The sequence below is a fragment of the Xenopus laevis genome, chromosome 9_10S, assembly GCF_017654675.1.
Source record: "Xenopus laevis strain J_2021 chromosome 9_10S, Xenopus_laevis_v10.1, whole genome shotgun sequence".
NCBI classification, from domain to species: Eukaryota; Metazoa; Chordata; class Amphibia; order Anura; family Pipidae; genus Xenopus; species Xenopus laevis.
The window spans coordinates 44,921,543-44,941,945 of record NC_054388.1 but is presented as its reverse complement, the minus strand read 5'-3'; the positions used below and the strand labels follow the sequence as shown (position 1 = coordinate 44,941,945).

At 43.8% G+C, this 20,403-nt stretch overlaps 1 protein-coding gene across 6 annotated transcripts in view; it reads left to right on the top strand.

Annotated features, from left to right (window-relative positions):
* The window catches only part of ntn1.L (netrin 1 L homeolog), a 130,861-nt gene extending 111,804 nt beyond the window's left edge, over positions 1 to 19,057 (top strand). For all 6 annotated transcript variants that reach the window (XM_018238584.2, XM_018238583.2, XM_041577968.1 and 3 more), the window contains 4 exons: positions 937 to 1,086; positions 2,175 to 2,228; positions 10,622 to 10,696; positions 15,027 to 19,057. In XM_018238584.2, the coding sequence (XP_018094073.1) occupies positions 937 to 1,086; positions 2,175 to 2,228; positions 10,622 to 10,696; positions 15,027 to 15,355 (608 nt within the window). In that variant the 3' untranslated portion in view covers positions 15,356 to 19,057. The remainder of the gene's footprint in view (positions 1 to 936; positions 1,087 to 2,174; positions 2,229 to 10,621; positions 10,697 to 15,026) is intronic.
* Positions 19,058 to 20,403: the final 1,346 nt, after the last annotated feature.

Here is a 20,403-nt window from a genome sequence, read left to right as displayed (position 1 = left end):
TTGACTTTTGTATAAGGCCTGTTAAAAATCTGCGAGGTATTGGGCAAGTTACAAAATCCCTTTGGTCCTGTTTGCATAGGCCCTTATTATGATCTGATTGATTAGCCCAGATGCCATCTTGAGGTTACTCAGCAGGTGGGTTACCAGATTAGAGACCTCATCAAACTATTGCTTTACAAATTATCCATAGGCTAAAACAGGCTCCATCTCACCATAAGATCTGCTGGTGGGCCCAGCCAAGGATAATTCCCAGCCACCTTTTCTTATTCCCACTATAGGCCTATATAACACCAATAACATTGTGACTGGGGTCTGAATATCAGGGTTTCTGAAGGGGAACAGGAAACCCAGTTAGATTGGCTTGCAACAGCAACCACACTAACTAGTGGTTAAACAAACACCCTGGCAGCTGCCAGTCGTCTGTGCCCCTGTAGGTCATTGACAAGCCACAGGGGCAGAAGCCATTAGCTACAAGTGATGCCTATTTTGTAACATGTAGAGCAGCAGTGAGGGCTTATGACCCCAGTTCCATCCCATTTGTTGGGGTGATTTAATACCATGTATGCTCTGAATATCTTTGTCTATTCCCCAATATGCCTGCACTGTATGTATCCCATAAAGTGATACTTATTAAGGTGATTGGAATAGTTACTGTATATTTTGTCTCTCTGTTGCTATCAGTGGGCATTGCACTGTCCACTGTTTCAGGATAAGTATGAGAGGTAATCTGCATATGAATGTGCTTAAGTAGAAAGCCAAGCCTGCATGATGTATTCCCATTTTTGTGCCCCCTGCTCCCTTCCCATGATATGTTCTTGCCCCCCCCAGCATCCCCTTACTCCTGTGATGCTCAGTCTTGCTCTTTAATGTGGTATTTGTGTATTGTTCCTTACCTTGTGCTCTTTCCAATCCCTTCTCGTCTGTTCCAACCTGCAGCCTGCGATTGCCATCCAGTGGGTGCAGCCGGCAAAACCTGTAATCAGACCACGGGGCAATGTCCTTGCAAAGATGGTGTGACTGGCATAACGTGCAATAGATGTGCCAAAGGCTACCAACAAAGCCGTTCGCCCATTGCCCCCTGTATAAGTATGTGTTACTCCTAGTCTTTTCTTTTAACATTGGGCCTTAACTCAGCAGTGCCATCTACGTCCTCAGATATAGGTGCAACCCTTAGCCCAGAACTATTATGGACTATGTGTGACCATAAACCTGCAGTAGGGTGTGTTCCCTATAGCCGAGAATAGTGGGAGTGTAACCTCTTTATGAAGGACCTAACTGCTGTATTTTCATATATGAAACCAACCACTCCCCACTCTCAGACAAAAAAAAAAAAAAACAGAGAGGTCCCTAAAAGTGACTGGTGTCAATGCATCCTGTAGACTACATAGACAAGGCAGCATCATTTTCTGAAGCTGGGATTCCCATAGGGTTTCCCCATCAGTGTGTGTTGGAGTAGATGGCACTGCTGTTTCCTTACAGTTTACTAACCATTTGTGGTTTATGGACAGAGGGATGCAGAACCCTAGGGTTGCAATAGACATTATGTTTTGAGAGGGGATAGTCCTATAACTTGGGTCAAAGACAAATATTTACTTACAAGCGAGTGCCACCAAACTTTTCTATGACAGAGACGGGCGCTGACCAAAGTAAATGTCCTTGTAATCATGATATTACTTGAAGAGCTCAGAGACACTGCTGTCACTTTCAATTGTTCCCGATCCATCCAATATGAAAGCCAACAACACAGGAGAAAGACTGTTTGTTTTTAGCAGCACCCACAAAGGCTGTGTGAGACCATCTATAAAAGTCACTTCTGCCCACTTTTTACTATTACTGTTTGACTCCCATTTTTGATGCCCAGCTTCGGTGTAGCCTTCTGCCGGCATCAAATTAATCACTGACCCCTCTTCGCCTGATTAATATCCTCCCCTCAATATGCACTGATTTTCCCATGTTTTTCGTATTGTTGGATTTTTCCAATGTGCATTGCGCTTTGTTTATGCTCCCCCCTCTAGATGGCATATATTTAGCCTAGAGAAGCCCCTGCTGTACTAGTGCATGGAAGCAGAATTTAACCTCCTATCATAATATGGGTGTGTTGGGGGGGGGGTGATTAATATGCCTGTAATGAACAGTAATCTTACTCTTCTTCTCTCCCAACCACTGAATCATAGAGATTCCTGTTGTCCCCCCTACAACAGCGGCCAGCAGCACGGAGGAACCAGCAGGTAGGTAGCCCTCCTTTCATTGCTTCAATGTTGTGTGACTAATGCATTGATGTACATCCCTGGGTTTCCCATTGCTTGAAGATGTGTATGGAACGTTCAGCCCAAGCCCTTTAGTATTTATGTGGCTTGAAGGAACAATCTAAATTGGCCACTGCAATCTCTAAATATGGGGTGTGACCCTTGACATATTAATTTGACTCACTCTGAATCCAGTGGGAAGAACCAGCAGTCTTGACAATATATCTTGCTATAATGATTCTGATCTGATGGGATTGTCTGAATTTTTTTTTGGGAGTTGGGAGCCCAAACTCCTCTAGTGTTTTTGTAGCTTGGATGAACAATCAAAATTAATCCCTACACATCCAGGTTGTCTTATGCCCGCACCCGAATCCAGTGGCAAGAATCTCAATCTTTTGAGGAGCCCAAGCACCATAGATAGGGTTTATGTAGTTGAATGGACTACTCACTACAATCTATAATCCAGTGGGAAGAATAAGTAGGCTGGATCTTGCTAAAATGATTACTATCCAGCTATATTGTCTTTTCCTCAGCGAGTGGCCCAAGCATTTATTTTGGTTGGCTGAAACTGACTGGCAATCATATCGCTCCATGTATCCATGTATCCATGTCATCTTTACAATGTTATTGGACATAATAAATCACCTTAAGTGCCCTACAATCTAGATTCCTTTTTTCTAAAGTCCTCTGGATAGTATTTTGATCTTCACAAGCCTTTCAAATTGGGGGAATATTCTTGTTGAAGTCTAGTATTGATATTAGTAATGGTGAAGGCTATCTGCTCTTTGTAAACTGGACAATATATTGTTTCCTGCTCTATCTCTTAAGCCTCCTTTTTGTCAACTGCTCTCTTAAGGTGGCCATAAATGCAGAGATCCGCTCATTTAGCGATGTCGCCAAACGATTTCCGCTCATTTGGCGATGTCGCCAAACGAGCAGATCTCTCCCCGATATGCCCACATTGAAGTGGGCGATATTGGGCTGATTTGATTGTGGGCCCTAGGGCCTAACGATTGAATCATAATGCATTTGAAACGGGCGGTCGGATCTCGAGACCGCATACACGCGTAGATGCGCCTGCGATCCGAAGGGATTTTTTAACCTGCCCAATCAAGATATCGATCGGGAAAACCTGGCGGATAGCCTAACACACAGGCCAATAAGCTGCTGACTCGGTCTATTGGCAGCTTTTATGGGCCCATGTATGGGGGCCTTTGTTGGTGGCCCCATGAGAAGAACATTCTGTGATCTAATGAGCTCAGTGTTTGTATTGTGTGACTTCAGCATTGGTACTAAGGGAGATCAGTGTTGGTATTGGTTCAGGCTGGAACAGGTTGTTGAAGCCCAGTTGGTCCAGTGTATCCAGGCCACTTGTTTAGGATGGGTGAGTCCTCTCCAAACATGCAAGGCACGGTTCAGCGGAACTGCTCACTGTGTGCGTCTTGATAAAGCAGGGATTAAGGTACAAGAAAGGAAAGACAAATTTATCCTGATGAATGTCTTTTGCTGCCTCTGTGATTGATTACATGTTTCATACCTCATGGAAGGATTGGGGGTCCATCAATTGTTTGCTCATTAACTTGGCAGCCTTCCTGTAAATTCTCATTGGTACAGACTGAATCCTAACGTCTACGACCTGCCGCTGTCACTGGCTCACAGACATGTGGATAAGAGGCTGTTTTAGGCAGGTATGGAAAATATTAGAAATAGTTAATCCAAGGAACAGAGGGAAATGGTTATGTTCCACAATAGGAATTAGTGTTACTAATTATTCACAGATTTTTGAGGCCCCTCAACTTTATTGTTTGCCTGCTTTGGCCAACTATGTGCTGGGTCAAATCAAGCTGTTCCAATTGTTTCTGCCATGGGCCAATCAACAGATCATAATGAAGATCCATGCAGGCCCATTGGGCCGATGCAGTCCTTGCCCAATGCAATTTTAAACCCTACCTGAGAGATGATTTTTTGACCAGATGTCTATTGGAGAGGCAGTTTATGGGCTGATAAGATACCACTGGTCAGAAGGGGCCAGATGTGGCAGCTCAAGTGTGCCCATGTATTGCCAGCTTACATTCTAAATAAGCACGTAGTGAGACCATTCACACATTTGGTTCTCTTAAGTTCTTTGGGACTATCACTTACTGTAATGATAAAGCCATGTATTCCCTCATACATTCATACATTTTGGCCAGTGCAATATGGTAGAGTGATCTAATCAACCAAAATTAGTTGCATCTGATCTGTGCAACCAAGCCAAAGACTTTCCATTTATATTCAAGATGAAGCCTTCAGTGATCAGTAGCCTTTGGGTACTAGCAAGTTGATCAAAAATAGATAACTGGACAGAGCACCATTACCTTTCATTTAAATGCCATCAGTGCAGCCTATAAATATTTAGTTGGTCTGGAACCTTATCCAGAGAAAGGGCAGGTTGGGTGAGGCAATACCTTCTACTCACTCAGCACCCTTTGTCTTTCAAAGTTTTATCTGTAGGAGCCAGCTGAGCAAAGAGAGTGCTCTTTACTCTTCCCGTGAAAGGAACAATTTACACGTGATCATGACAATCATTTGTTTACACAGAACCAACATGCGCAGTGGCACAGTACAATAGGGGGAATCAGAATTTGGTGAAGAGACAGTAGCACGTGCAGTTCTACATTGAACTACTATAGGAGCAATCTCGGCTTGGTATTAGTGGGGCAAGATGGAGACAACAAGGCACTGTGGGAACAGTAAGACTTTGTTGCCCCAAGCTGTTTGCTGCTGCCCTTTGGAAACCTCTTCCTTTCCTAGAAAGAACTGAGCCCAGATTTCACAGAATAATTTCTTATATCATTTTCTAAGATTCTCAAATGATTATTCGTATGGAGTTGTTTAGCTGATGCCCCATCCTCACATCCTGGGGGGACACTGAGTTGTACGAGGCTCAGCCTTCCACTTGTTGACGGCTCTCTCCAGCAGTTTGTGAATGTGCGAAGCCCGTTGAGCTGTTTCCTTGGCAGAAGCCTGAGAATTCCAATGAGTATTAGTAATCTCCTTCTCTTTCTCCGCTTGAATTTCATTACATTCAATTACTCGCTCTCATGCGGGGTTGAAGTCGTGTGTAAGTGCCTGAGAATGTGTGTACCCGAGGTGAGGTTAATAGTGCCCTTGTAAACAGTCTGCAGAACTCGATACATTTCATTATCCAAGAGTCTCTCCTGCTGCTTTCTATCATTGTGAGCTGAACTGTGAGATTCACTCTTGCTCCTGTAATCCATCTCAAAAGGACTTACGTAATCGATTTCTATGCTGACCTACTGCTTATTCATATATTGCCCCCTTTAACTCCTCCCCTTACCCCTACCACTTCCTGTGAATCCTCCTACTTACTTCCCTCGCCAATGCTTGGTAGAAGAGAAAAGGGAAATACACCCAGGCTGGGACAGGCTCTCGGACATGTGAGTAGGGATTAGGTTGTTAGAAGAGTTATAATATACAGTCTATCCTTATGTTTCTTACACAGTCTGCAAATAACAGTGATTTTTGCAGGACTGCCCTTGGTTTAATGCTTGTACAGGTATAGGACTTGTTATCCAGAATGCTCAGGACCTGGGGTTTTCAGGATAATGGATCTTTCCGTAATTTGGATCTTCATAAGTTAAGTCTACTAGAAAATCATGTAAACATGAAATAAACCCAATAGGCTGGTTTTGTTTCCAATAAGGATTAATTATATCTTAGTTAGGATCAAGTACAATGTGCTGTTTTACTAATACAAAGAAGTCAAAAAAGTCATTTTTTAAAAATTTGCATTATTTGAATAAAATGGAGTCTATGGGAGACGGCCTTTCCGTAATTCAGAGCTTTCCGGATAATTGATCTCATGCCTGTAACAACATGGCCATTGTGGGAAAACATTGGTGTTCAGTCATACATTGATATCTATGCCAGCAATATGTGTTCATCCCATATGTGTCACCCTAACTGACCATTTAGCTCTGCCTTCAGGTGTATCTAGGAGAGCATTATCATCATAATTACTGGCCCTCAGGCTGGTCACCCCCCCCCCCCCAGGGGACAAGCCCCACAACTTGGAAACCACTGCCTTATAGTATTACACTATCTCCTCATTGCAACACATATTTGTACTGCTCCTGGTTAACCTTGCCATGGCCACACCTAGGTCAGCTGTTGACATGATTCAACTGCACTTGTTGTTTTGTCATAAACATGGATGGGTGGATAGCACTGCTTCCAAGAACGGCCACTTGGTTTATCGTGGCATGTAAACAAAGGCTTTGGGCCTCTCCGGGGATTATGTCCTCCTACATATAGTCAATTGGGTCTTCTGTCTTGGCTTAAGTGTATTTGCAGTGATTGTAGAGTTGGGCTGGAACAATAAATGCATGTGTGTGGCCTCTTACAACTCTACCCCTATATGTAATAAACACTAAATTTGCCCAGGAGCAGTAACCCATAGCAGTCAATAGGATATTTGTTTTTAAACAGATGACAAGTAAATGCTACCTTCTGATTAGTTGCTATGGGTTACTGCTCCTGGGCAAACTTAGTGTATTTTATTATATAACCCCCTAAATCCTCAAACAAAGGATGATTAACATGGGGTTCCAAATACTACAAGGTCCCTCTGTGTTGACAATATAACAGTGGCGTTGCCTGACAATAGAGCATTCCAAAGGTCTCACAGGGGTGAGGAATAAGCTGAAATGACCCACCAGTGGTTGGAACATCCAGCAATCCTCAGTTAGTATTTGTTAGGGCTATGGACACACAGGCTGAAGGCTCCAGCTGTTGTCAGAAGTAGATCTGCTCCATTGATTTGAATCTGATCAGCCTATGTGCAGTCACACACAGCGAAGCTGAAGCTGAGGTCAGTCCAAATACACAAACTGAGGCATCACCGGGCTGACCTAAGCTTCAGCTTTGCTGTGTGTGACTGCACATAGGCTGATCAGATTCAAATCAATGGAGCAGATCTACTTCTGACAACAGCTGGAGCCTTCAGCCTGTGTGCCCTTAGCCTTAAGGTACTGCTTTATAGCAAGAGCGCGCCAGCTTGAGATTAGGGCTGTAATGGTTAACAAAGCTGTGTTGCACGAATGGAGGGATATTTTTGTTTTCTTTTCTCTCGCCCCAAGGGCCACATCAATCAGTCTGTTAATAGTGATGGCAAGGTTGGCATTTCTTTGCACTGTAACTTCTTTATTGCTAGACATTGCATTGCAAGGCTGTCACTCCAGGAGATAGCATGGCCGTAACCTCCTGCCATTGTATTCTTAATGGAAGAGGAGGGACAATTTGTCTCCTTTTCAGGGGCAATGAATTGGGGAAAGCGAACAATGGTGCTTGGTCTTCAGCATCTGGCCCATAGCTAATTTATAACAGTAAGTGCATTTGTCGGCTCCTGCAATATTGTCACTAACAGTAAAGTCAGGGGGTGTACTAGAGGCCACACATGGTATGGACACCTTCCTATTGTTCTTATCATTCATGCAAAGCTGTGGCTCTTCACTTGGTCAATCCTATAACTAATTGATATGTCCGGCTCAGCACGGCACTGTATACCTGTACATACTAAGTTTCATATCTGTCAGTTCTGGGACATGTATTAATAGTATTTCATCTTTATGGCCGCAAATCAACATTCCCTTTATTTCTGCTCCTGGACTCAGAGATGTGACATGTGCTTGTGAAGGAGTTAAAGAAACAACCTCTATCAATCACTCCACAAACAAGATTCCACACTGCAATACTTCTCAATTCCATAATTCTAGCCATGCGTGAAACAATTTATCTTTCCATGCCTGTGTGTTGTTATGGGGCCCTGGGAACAGACGCTCCCTACAACTGGGAATTAGAATCCATAAAGCACAAGGGCCGCTCATTCCAGAGGAAACTGTTGGTCAGGCTTTCATTGCTAGCTGTCTGGCCAGTCAAATCTGTGGCTGGGACATACATATGGCTCTTGGCATACGAGAGTCTGTGATGACATTATAAGCAGGCACATGAGATCACTTGGTGACCTGTAAATCAACTCTTGCTTTCAGTCATTTGCATATTATAATTAAGCAGCCCAATCACTTGCATTTGTGGGTTTGGTTGATAAAGACCAGATGCCAGGACCAAACTTGTGCATGTATTGCCATTTTAACAGGATTCGGCTGGGCCCCCAGTCAGAGGAATCAATGGCTTTGGCTGCAAATATCACTTTTTTCGAAAAAATGGACGCCAGCGTCAAAAACGGGCGCTGGCGCCGTTTCGCAAATTTTTAGCTGTTTCGCGAATTTCGCGCGAAATTGGCAAATTTTTCAGCGAAGCGAAACGGCGCAAATTCGCCCATCACTATCACTGTTACATCTGAGGATTTAGTCAGGGATGTAACTATAATGGAAGTGACTCAGCTGGGGGAACCCAGTGGGGCAGTGAATCGTGAAGTCGCGTCACATTAAAGCCAAGGACATGTAGAAGAGACATATATATATGATACAGATTTTGAAGACTTTGCCTAAATTTATTAGCATGTAACTCTGGGTGTATATATATATATATATATATATATATATATATATATATATATATATATATATGTGTGTGTGTGTGTGTGTGTGTGTGTGTGTGTATTGCCTGGGTGCCGGTCAAAACCAATACTCATAGTGCACAATGAATAACCACACTCACAGGTCTTTCTCAAAATTTACAAAAAGATGTATTCAAAGTTTCGGCCCTTAGAATTGAGCTGTCTTCACAAAGTAAAAGGCTGTACAATCCAGTGTGTTACTTAAACTGTATTGTGATATTCTAATATGTCCACTATATTCTATAGGGTACATTTACTTTGCAGCCGTCGTAACACTTCACCAGGCAAAAATTCGCTCAGACAACGTTAATTTGCTAAAATGTAAAGTTGTGTCCAGGGCGCCGAGCGCTGGCTAATTTTCTCTAGCTTTCTTCGGCAATGCGAGCAAATCCAAGCACAACTTCTTTAGAAGTCTTCACTCAGGCTAATTTGCATATGGCTGTAAATTTAAAGTTGAATGGACGTATATGTTGCAGCAAATATATTAAATTACACAAGTCCAGGGAACCTTAATAAAGACAATAGAGTTGTTATAATGCCCTACACATGAGCCCACTGTATATGTTTATGTTCCATATGTTAGAAAATGTATGGGGGGACCCGGTTACCCAAAAATTTTTTTAAGGACTTTTGCAGGCTATCACTCTGAAAAAAGGAAAATACGCCAGCGTTTTTTGGACTTAGAAACTCTTTCCACTAAAAAAATACGATGTAAGTAACAGAAAAATGAGGAAGATCTATGCACTCCAGTGCACTTCTCCTGGTCTGAGCTGGCGAAAAGGTAACTTTCAGTAAAATCCACATCTTAGTGAATTTGTTAGTAACGTCCATTCGCCAGAGCGAAAACTCACCTGGCAATAGAGTGTGAATGAGTGTTAAAGCCTAGTAGTTTGGCGAAGTGCCTAAAAATTATAACGGTGGCAAATCGTCGCCAGTGTTAATCACTTCGCCCTTTAGTAAATCTGCCCCTAAGTAAGATATGCACAGTTTTAAGTATTGGAATTTTTGCAGTATAAATAACACGTGGAGGTTACAGTCTTTTACTTCGACTCAATTCTACGGGAGGAAAAGGTGAATACATTGTTTTGTAAATTGAGGAAGACCTGTGAGTGCAATTAGTGAAGTAGAGAGAGTCTCGAGTCACCATGACATTGCAATGCAGTGAATGTAACTCATATTATAGTTATATTAAGAGCCCAGTTATATTTTAATAGAATTGAGTTGATAATAATATCACTAAATAACAAATAATTCACTTCTGAGTGTGAATATTTTGTGTCTTTTTTTTGGCAACCTGGAATATCCTCCCTGGGAAAAGAAGGGAATAATCCTGGGACAATGGGAGGCCCTTAATCTAATTACACGCTTTATTTCTGCCGATTTGTCCCCCAATCAATCTCGCTCAGGCAGAATAAAAGGCGACTACTGCGCCCTGTTTCCCATTTGTTCTGCCAGCCTGAGGTTAATGAGGGGAGTAGCCTACACGGGGGCATCAGACGCTGTCAGAACCATCATGACTCTATACCACATGTAAATATAATATTTCCTTCAAAATCCAACCTACATCATTGGGACAGGGGATAAATATGAAGCTTTGCAGCATGAGAACAGGTGTCCAGTTTTTCTTCCTTGCTGGTCACACAGAGAGAGGCTTATCCTGATGTGGCCAAGCCTGGGGGGCAATGTCATGGGTAGGATATAACGTATGCTGAATTTTAAGAGCATTAGGGTCAGTTCTTGATTCATGACGCAGAACCTAACTGGACACTGACTAATATCTCTCCTTTCTCCCCAGACTGTGACATCTACTGCAAGGCATCCAAGGGCAAGCTAAAGATCAACATGAAGAAGTATTGCAAGAAAGATTATGGTAAGAGCAAACAGACTGCACATCGGTGCCCACTGCCACTGTAAGAAATCCTTTGTGCCTCCATAGTTTTCCATGGCAACCAATCGGCAGTTAGCTTTTACTAGTCATCACAGGTTAGAATAATGAAAGCAAATAGATGGTTGTTATGGGTTACTAGACAATGTTAAACTTTACCCATTGCTGCATAATTACTCTTTCAGCCCCGCATTTCACGTTCCATGAACTGCCTTAGTTTAATTATTTCTTAAAGGGAAAGGCCTCTAATTTCTTTCAAATACATGTTTTATTAGTTAATTCCCTCCGCCTAAACTCATTTTCCTGCTGCAGATACTCCCTCATGCTGTGAGACCCCGGTTGTCAGCAGGAGGCAAGGATATGTTAGGTCAAGGAAGTTTTTTCCGTTATTTTCCCACATTACATTTCCTTTCATTATACTGTAGTTGCCACAAGTAAAGGGGACTGTCTAGTAAATCTGGGCACTATAAATGTAAGCCTGCAGGATTGGGGCCTGGTTCTCTGAAGTACATTGCTGCCCTGTCCGGTAAGAAATTGATGGAAACAGCAGGGGGCACAGCTGAAACTGGTCTGGTTCCTCCCGCTGCGCCCAACCCTCCTCTCTCCCCCTCGGGCATGTTTAGAAGGCGCACATTCTGTAGCAGATCTTGGACCGTGGCCACTGCGTCCTAACAAGAAAGCCGCCTGCGTCCTGCGTGGCAGCAGAAAGGGGCGAGAGAAAGAGCTGACATGCTGCATTCTGCCTCCTGGCGGGGGGTGCCTGACAGTCATCAAATGGGCATGAGAGAGATGCCTGCTGCTCCATTTAATTCCTCTGCTCACTTACACACTGCAGCTATTTCACCCCAGCGTGAGGGCTCCTTTTCCTGGCCGGGCGGCTAATCCGCTAGTGTCTGATCTCTGTGGCTTGGAAGGGCACGGCTTTGTGCGGAGGGGAAACGGGAGCTGCCAACTTTCCCAAGGAGCCCAGAAGGAGGAGGAACTGCTGAGACTGGAGGCCGGGCATACGCTTCTCTTTGAATGTATTAACAGTGTGCTGACTGGGGAGAGAAGAGACTCATCAAGGGGAAGTTAATTTAAATGGCACCAATAAAAGTCTCGCCAGCTGCCCGTTTCTAGGGCAGGAAGGGTAACAACATTGTACATTGTATACTGGGCATCAGGGCATTTTAACTAAAGGTAAAACTGCCTGATCTCTTTCCTCTTCATTATTCTCTGCCAATGAGCAGGTAACAATGGCAGCTCTGCCATTCAGCAGTGATCCAGCCCCCACACTGGTGACCTTGGCCTGCCCAGTAGGACTTCTCTTTGACCTTCTAGGATTATAATGATGCCCCACGTGGCAGAAAACATGTCTAAGAACCATGAAGCAGAGCAGGTCCTTTTCAGGGCTTTCCAGGTGTGTGTATAGCGTTATTTATACAGTGCCATGTGTTGAGGGACATGGGAGGAAGGAGGTCCCTGCCTTGCAGAGCTTACAATGTAGGTAGAGAGACTGTAACCTCAGCCTGGGACACTCCTTCAAGCAGGTCTGTACTGGCATTCAATGTAGGCCCTGGCATTTCAGGTACACAGAAGCCTAAATAGACCACCATCAGCCCACTAGATAATGACTGTCTATGGCATCTTATAGCAGCTCCTCTGGCATTTGTAGGAACCAACAGATTGGCACTGCCAGTACCAAACTCATTCTCTTCTTCATTCTCATTCTCAATGTCTGTTCCATGTTCCTGTTGTCAAAAACATTCCCTCCTAATACAGAATCTGTCACCCCTTCTCCATGTTTAGCCTATATCTCCCATTCCTAGTGAGAGAGAAGTCTCTTCATTTCCTTGGCCAGGAACATAAGTGTACATTCTTCTCTGTGTTCTGATTTCTAAACCCCCATTGTAAGGGCAGACTGGAATGAAACTTCCATCACTTTTACTCCACAGTATCCTTGATGAAATCTCACTGCATTATGTTAGAGAAGGTAGATGTGCACAGAAGGGATGGATCTGCAGTTAGTAGTTGTGAATGAGGACAGGCTAGCCATGAGTCATGTAATGCAGAACTTCCACCAGGGATCTTCTTTCATGTCCATAATGAGAGGGTTGAGCTCATGTTGGCGAGCTTGCCAACTTCAGACACTTGCCACACAATCCTCCCAAAGCCGCATCTCTCAGTGATTAATTATCACTCGCCTGGTTTCTCTTTTAGAGAAGAATGATGTGGCTTTTCTGCAGCTCCTCGTGCCCCATTTCCATCCAGCACGTGCCCTTTGACATTTGAAAGATTGTGTTTCGGAATTTACTTTTCCTGTAAAGTTTGGGCTTTTTTATGAGTCGCCCTTTCCCATTTGTCATTTTCTGCTCCTCTGTTTGATGTTCCGCCACTTTCTTTTCCCTTTGTTCCGAGCTCTGGAATGATTCACAGTTATAGCTGTAAGGATTTTGTAGTATCTTCCAGCCATGAATAGAATCGAGCCATACGAGAAATGTTACCGGCACAGCGAGTGCTGCTCACTCAACTATTTGCCTGCCTTTTGTCACTATCCATGTCTTATGGACCACAGTGAGCATGAAGGACCCGACTTTTGTCTTTTTTGGAGATGTTAGCATCAAGAATAGGATTACGTACATATTTCCAAATGTTGTCCCATGAATGGCAAGATATAAACTTATTCCGATCCTTGTCTGATGGTATTTCTGTGTATGGTCTTCTGTAGTTGATATCAGGAATATTCTAGTGGCAGATTTATAGCTTTGCACAAACTTAAATCATTAAACAACATTTATGATCCCAATGATCCACCACCGAAAGCATCATCTTTCTACTCCTCAGTCCCACCTGCAAGCGGCTCATCCAATATTGTGCCAATTCTTCAATTTCAAGCCTTTTATTACAGGGTTTGGATTCAGCTGAATGTCAGTGCCAGGCCAAACCCAATCACATTTTTGTACACCTTGTCTTGCACATAGTAAATGACCCTTATTTACTCTTGTTGAAAAGTGTCTGGAGCTCCGTTGTATGCCTCATCACGCCAGTAATGAGAGGTGTGTGTATTTATATGGTGCCAAGCTCGTCTGATATACGTCCGCCATTAAGCTGGGGAGAAATGATTGTGCCGATTTTATTAAAGAGAGGAAAATCCCATAGGAATGAGTGGAATTCTCAATTTCAGCTTTTATACATTAGCTGTTCAGGGCTTGATTCACTTCTTATATTTAATGGTTTCCTTATGTTGAATTGTATCATGCAGTATAGCAATATCATGCCATATACCTGCTGAGCTGCAGCTTTTCCACATAGAAAAATACATTTCCCAGCATCCTCAGTCACATGTCTATGTACACAAATAGCACTGGTCTATGTGTAACAGTCATGCAGGTAGAGAAAGAGTGTGTCAGTGTCGCACAGGTAGAACTTGTATATTGAATTTGTGTTGTTATTAAACAATTAAATGTTAGATGGACAGAAGAGGTACAATGTGTGTGTGTGGATCATGTATATAAGTGTTACACGTCTATAGACGGTGTCCTGTATCCTTGCGGGACACTGCCAGACTCCGTAGTGATGTTTTCACAGCTGGAAAGTGACATAACGAATTCTGGAAGCTTTTAGGACTGAGAATGTTGATTTTTCCAAAGGTGTCTTTCCCGCCCCCTTGGGAAGTTGGACGGCTTTGGTTTTCAGGAGTCAATGAGTTTTTGAAGACTTCCAACAAGGTGGTCAGATTTCCAGCTTAAAGCTGCTGCCTGGTCACAGGTGATGCTCAACCAAAGGGCAGATGTCTTACTTAAACCTGCAGCCTGGTCAAAGATGATACCCAGCCACGGGGTGAAGATGTCTAGTTTGAACCTTCTGCATGGTCAAAGGTGGCCAACCAATGGGCAGCTGTCTAGCTTTTACCTTTTGCCTGGTCAGAGGTGATATCCAACCAAAGGTTAGACACTAATCAGCACTGATATCTAGTTTGTGCCAAGATTGGGATTCTTTTTCCTGTCTCTCAAGTCCAATAGGCTGTAGCAATTATTTGACACTTCACTTGGTCTTAGGGCTCATACAGTGTCTTGCAAATGGGACCTCCTTAAAGTCAATTGGGACAGATCATTTCATGCAGAGGACTACTATGAGAAGTCCAGTGGTACAGACCATTACTCTATTCCACCATATATATAGGAAGGCAACTTTGGCTAGATTAGATTGATGAAATACAAGGGTAATCGAAGGGGTGGATTTGGGGTGTAAGCTCTTGGCTAATTAAACTGGTTAACCTAAAATATGCATTAAAAATTTACAAAATTAAATATTAAATTTGTTGGTCTCCCTCCAGCTGTGCAGATACATATCCTTAAAGCAGAGAAGGCAGGAGACTGGTGGAAGTTCACGGTCAACGTTATCTCCGTCTACAAACAGGGCACCAACCGCATACGGCGAGGGGACCAGAATCTGTGGATCCGCTCCAAGGACATAGCGTGCAAATGCCCCAAACTGAAGCCCATGAAGAAGTACCTGCTCCTAGGTAACGATGAGGACTCACCTGACCAGAATGGTGTGGTAGCAGATAAGACCAGTTTGGTTATTCAGTGGCGGGACACATGGGCAAGGAGGCTGAGGAAGTTCCAGCAGAGAGAAAAGAAAGGCAAATGCAAGAAAGCCTAGGGGGGAAAGTGGAGAGCGGACGACAGTGGCCCTCAGAAGAGAAGAAAGTAGATGCACGAGAGAGGACCTTAACGGCTGCTTGCTGTAGATCCCCAAGCAGATAGGACATTCCATTAGAAACTGGGTTTTCCCTTTTTTTTTATTTTTTTCTTTCCCAGAAGGTGAGAACTTGCATATCCCTTTTGGTGTTGGGAGGGAAAGAGAAGAATCGTTAGAGGGTCACTTTTTTATACCTGAGACTGACACGTTTGCACCTAATATGTAGAGTTATTCACAGACACACAAGCACGTGGAATAGAGAGGGGGAGGCAGGTATGGGGGGAGTGTGTCCCACAGGTTTATGGTTCAGCTTCTCTCATGCACCTGTTGCTTATCTCTCTCCATGGGAGTCACTCTTTGCCCAAACACCTAACAGCCTATTAGCCTTCGCACCCGCCCAGACGGATATATGCTGGGCACCTACCAGCTATAGTGCTCCGACTGCAGAAATCTAGGTTACTCCTACTCTTGGTCTTCTGCTTAAGTTGTGGGCAAGAAAGAAATGGACAGTCCCCCCACACTCTCTATTGCCCTTTCAAGGGTTGCAAGTACTAGGTGTGGAGCCTAGGCAAGAGATTAAAGGTAAATCCTAACATCTGTATATCATTGAAATAACGTTTTTTTTAAGAGAATATCTTTATGTTGTGTTTTTGTATGTCTGGTAACCCCATACATCCCCCCTGCTATTCATAGCATTATACAGAGGCATTTTGCAGTATTACCTGGTCAGTGTTGGGTCACAGGTACTGCAGAGAGTACTTATTGCTATAGAGACACAGATGTCCAGTATCAGTGCACATTGGTAATGAGGATTTCAGTGTGATTCCTGCCATAGGCACCAGTGTTCTGGGGCAAGCCCTTAAGGATGAGAGGTTTATTTTTATATTTCTTAGTTTAGCCCCATTCCCTCCCGAGTCATGTTCCTTCCCCAATAAAATTCACACATAAGGTTCTTCTGCTGACCAATGTATCCCCAGGCACTTCTGCGTGATTCTCTCCCTTCTCTGCAGCTGCTTTACAGGAGGGAGAGGACTGTGCAGAGAAATATCTGAAGATGATCCCTGTATCACCCCTCTGAGGGCTGCTATACATACATGTCTGATTCATTTTGCATTCTTTTTGTAGGTTTTACTTCCCCTTTACATGCACAAAATATGACTTGTGATCACACACAACAGTGATGATTACTTCATTTACACTGAGTTATTTTGTTCCACCCTCCATACTCTTTTCCTGTATTACCTGACTGACAACAGGGATTCTGTCTCCCCCGGGGGCTGGAGTACAGGGAGTTGTAGTTCTAGCATCGCTTCAGAGAGGGGCACAGCCTACAGAAATTAATATTTTCCTTTCCCCAGGCAGCAGAGATCAGGGAAGGACTAATTGGTGTTTGTTTTGGCTGAGAGGAAGGGATGTTAATGTGTTGGTGTGGAGGGTCGGGATATTGGAATATTCGCTGCTACCTTCCAGGCCAAGCTCCTGACAGTAAATCAGAAATAGTGCATGACCCCAGCTCACAGCTCAGTGAGTTCAGTGCTAATTGGGTTCCCGGCATGGCAGGACGGCTAATTACTGTAGGTAACGGATACAGTTTGCAGCTGGGACGGAGGGACCCATACAGTACAGGCCTCACGCATTTGCTACTTGTTCCTTCCTGGCTCCTAATCCTCTCTCTTTGCTCCAATCATTTGTAGGAAATTTCTTGGGGTGAATCCACAACGTCCCAGGTCAGATGTTACCCCACGGGTAGTCTTTCCTATGCACGCAAATGATGCCTCTCTGTAATTGGTTGTTAATTGGATGTTACTTGCTCATCAGATTCATGAGGGAGGTTACTTAAAGAACCACAGGATAAGGACACACGGGGAGACTAGCCTCTTCTTCGGGGCGACAATCTCCCGAACTGCCTTCCCCTACCTTCCCGCCGGCTATAATGAAAAATCGCCAGCGTGATGGCCCTCACGGCGGTTCGTTTTCCGCAGTTGTGAGGCAACTTCAGAAAACGAAGCGCCGCGAGTGCCACCCCGCTGCCGATTTTCCAGATTTAGATCCAGTTCAGGGTTGCCAGATTTACATTGCAAAATCAGCCAAAGGCTATCAAAAAACTAGCCATAAACCATTTTAAAAGTACCAAAAATAGCCCAATTGGTACAATGAAAAATCTTAATAAAATAAAGTACAAAAGTACAAATGCACAAGGAGACATCATCACAATCTCAGCCCATAAAGGCATACGGACATGTGCATAGAAATAGACACTATATATAGTTGTACATACACACAAAGCAGTGCATCTATCAAACCCTGTAGACTTTTGAGATGGGGTGGAGGGGGGGGGGGCATCAATACGCAGTAAATCCTACACAACGAGCAGCCCATGAGTCCGACCCATAGACTTTTCCCATCACCTCAGGACATGTCTACAGTACCTCCGTCTCAGCCACGCTCCCCCTTATATCTCAGATTCTCTTCAGAGTCCAGTTCCTGCTGCAGCGGCTTGATTTGCATTAAAAAAAATGTGGGCGGGTTTTGAAAGTCCAAACTGGTGGCAACTTCCAAAACTAGCCCAAATCTGTACGTTTTAAAAGTATCCCAAATTGGCTATAACCCTGCTGACCCTGATCCAGTTGTGTGTCACAGTATGGCTATATGTACAAGGAACAGCCAATACCCAAATGAGCACCTCCCATAAACAGCCAATCCCCCAATGAATGCCTCCCACAAACAGCCAATCCCCAAGGAGTGCCTCCTGAGAACAGCCAATGAGCTCCTCCCATAAACAGCCAATACCTCTAATGAGCACATCTCGAAAAATAGCCAATCCCTTAATGAGCACCACCCAAGAAACTGCCAATCCCCCAGTGAGCACCTCCAAAAAAGAATTACTGCCTGTGCCTGTGCCCATCCCTTGAAGTTCTCAGTGTGTTTGTGGGGTCTTGTTGCACACACTTTGGGCTCTGAACATGCAGCAAACCTATTGGTCTACTGGACCTGTCCCAAATGGTGACTCATGTGATATTAGTTTTTGCTATGGGATATATTATGTAGAATTATTGGAGGGGGATGGATTTCTGCATAAGATCTCTTTCTAAGTCCCCCATTGTCAAAATGTAGGTTCTGTGTGCCGATGACTAGTACATGAGGGTTAATGTTTTGGAGCCGGGCACTTCCTCCTGGCGCAGCGGTTACTAATATTGACATATGATCTCAGCTGGCACCAGGCCTACCCGGGAATACAAACAAACAGAGCCGGCAGGTGTTCCACTAGGATTTCACAAGTCTAGATTCAGGATCTGGTGGAGGAAAGGGAAGGGGGAGCAAATTGCTGCATTCATATTGGCTGTCACCTAATAAGTAATAGGGTGCAAGTGTTGAGTTTGGGGCCCTCAGTCCTTAATCTATGAGGTCCTTTTATTCTTCCACCTTCCCGTGTGTTTCTCTTCATTTGCCCCTATAGGGGAACACAAAGGCAGGGCCTAGTCTATATAATAGTTGTGGGACTGCACTGTGGCTTCCTGCTAATTTGTTTAATATGACTTAATGGACCCTGTTGTGTGAATGTGATCAGGACTCCAGTTATAAAGCTTTTGCAGTATGTTTTTTCCCATGAATAGAGCAAAATAAAAGTGGCTCAGTGGTTAGTGCTGTGGCCTTGTACTACTAGACACATGAGTTTGATTACAGCCTCAGCTATCTTTCTTGGGTTAAGGTCTTTTATAAATAAATATATATTTAAAAAAAAAGGCACAGATGCAAAATGGCCCTGTGGTTTGGTGGTAGTTCTGCTGCCTTGCAGTGCTGGGGCCTTGAGTTCAATTCTGACGCAAGGACATTCGATTTTACCTAAAGAAGCCCATAGATGTTACAATTACGATCTTTTCTGGAAAAGATCATTCGTTTCAATACAAACGTGTAGAACGATTCAGCACTAACAATGGCCCATGTTCAGATGCCTTCAAAATTTTGGGCCGACTGATGAGCTGACCGATATCCAAGTCTTCTGCCGATATCTGTTCCCATTGCATATGGGATGGCCAGATAGATAACATGGCTCTCCTGGGGCACAATCTCCTTGCATTCTGCTCATAACATGTACAGATATGACAGAATGCTCAGGATCTGGGGTTTTCCAGATAACAGATCTTTCTGTAATTTGGATCTTCATACCTTAAGTCTACTGGCAAATCATGTAAACATTAAATAAACCCAATAGGCTGGTTTTGCTTCCAACATGGATTAATTTTATCTTATTTGGAATCAAGTACAAGGTATTGTTTTATTATAACAGCGAAATCAGTATTAAAGGAACAGTAACACCAAAAAATATACGTTTTTTAAAGTAATGAAAATATAGCATAGTGTTGCCCTGCGCTGGTAAAGCTGATCTGTTTGCTTCAGAAACATTACTTTAGTTCATATAAACAAGCTGCTGTGTAGCAATGGTGGAAATTGAAAAAAGGCTATAGGCACAGGTTAGGGCAGAGACACACGCTCAGATTCGTGGGCGATTAATCACCCAGCGACAAATCTCCTCTTCTTCGTGGGGAACTAATCTCCCCGAACTGCCTCCCGTCGGCTTGCATGTAAAACTTCGGGAGACTTCGGAAAACGAAGCGCTCTGAGTGCCATCCCACCGGCAAAGAAGAGGCGATTTATCGTCAGATCTCTTCTTCGGGGCGACAATCTCCCGGAACTGCCCTCCACCAGCTAAAATGAAAATCGCCTGGGGGAAGGCACATGCGGCGCTTCGTTTTCCGAAGTCGCCCAATGTTTCCTGCCCCAGGCAATTTTCATTTTAGCCGGCGGAGGGCAGTTCGGGGAGATTGTCGCCCCGAAGAAGAATAGATTTGTTGCTGGGACGACTAATCTCCCCCAATCTGCTCGTGTGGCTTTACCCTTAAACACTCATTTTTTGATGTTACTGTTCCTTATAAAGATTTGGATTATTTGATTATAATGGAGTCCATGGGAAACAGCCTTTTACATAATTCAGAACTTTCTGGATTACA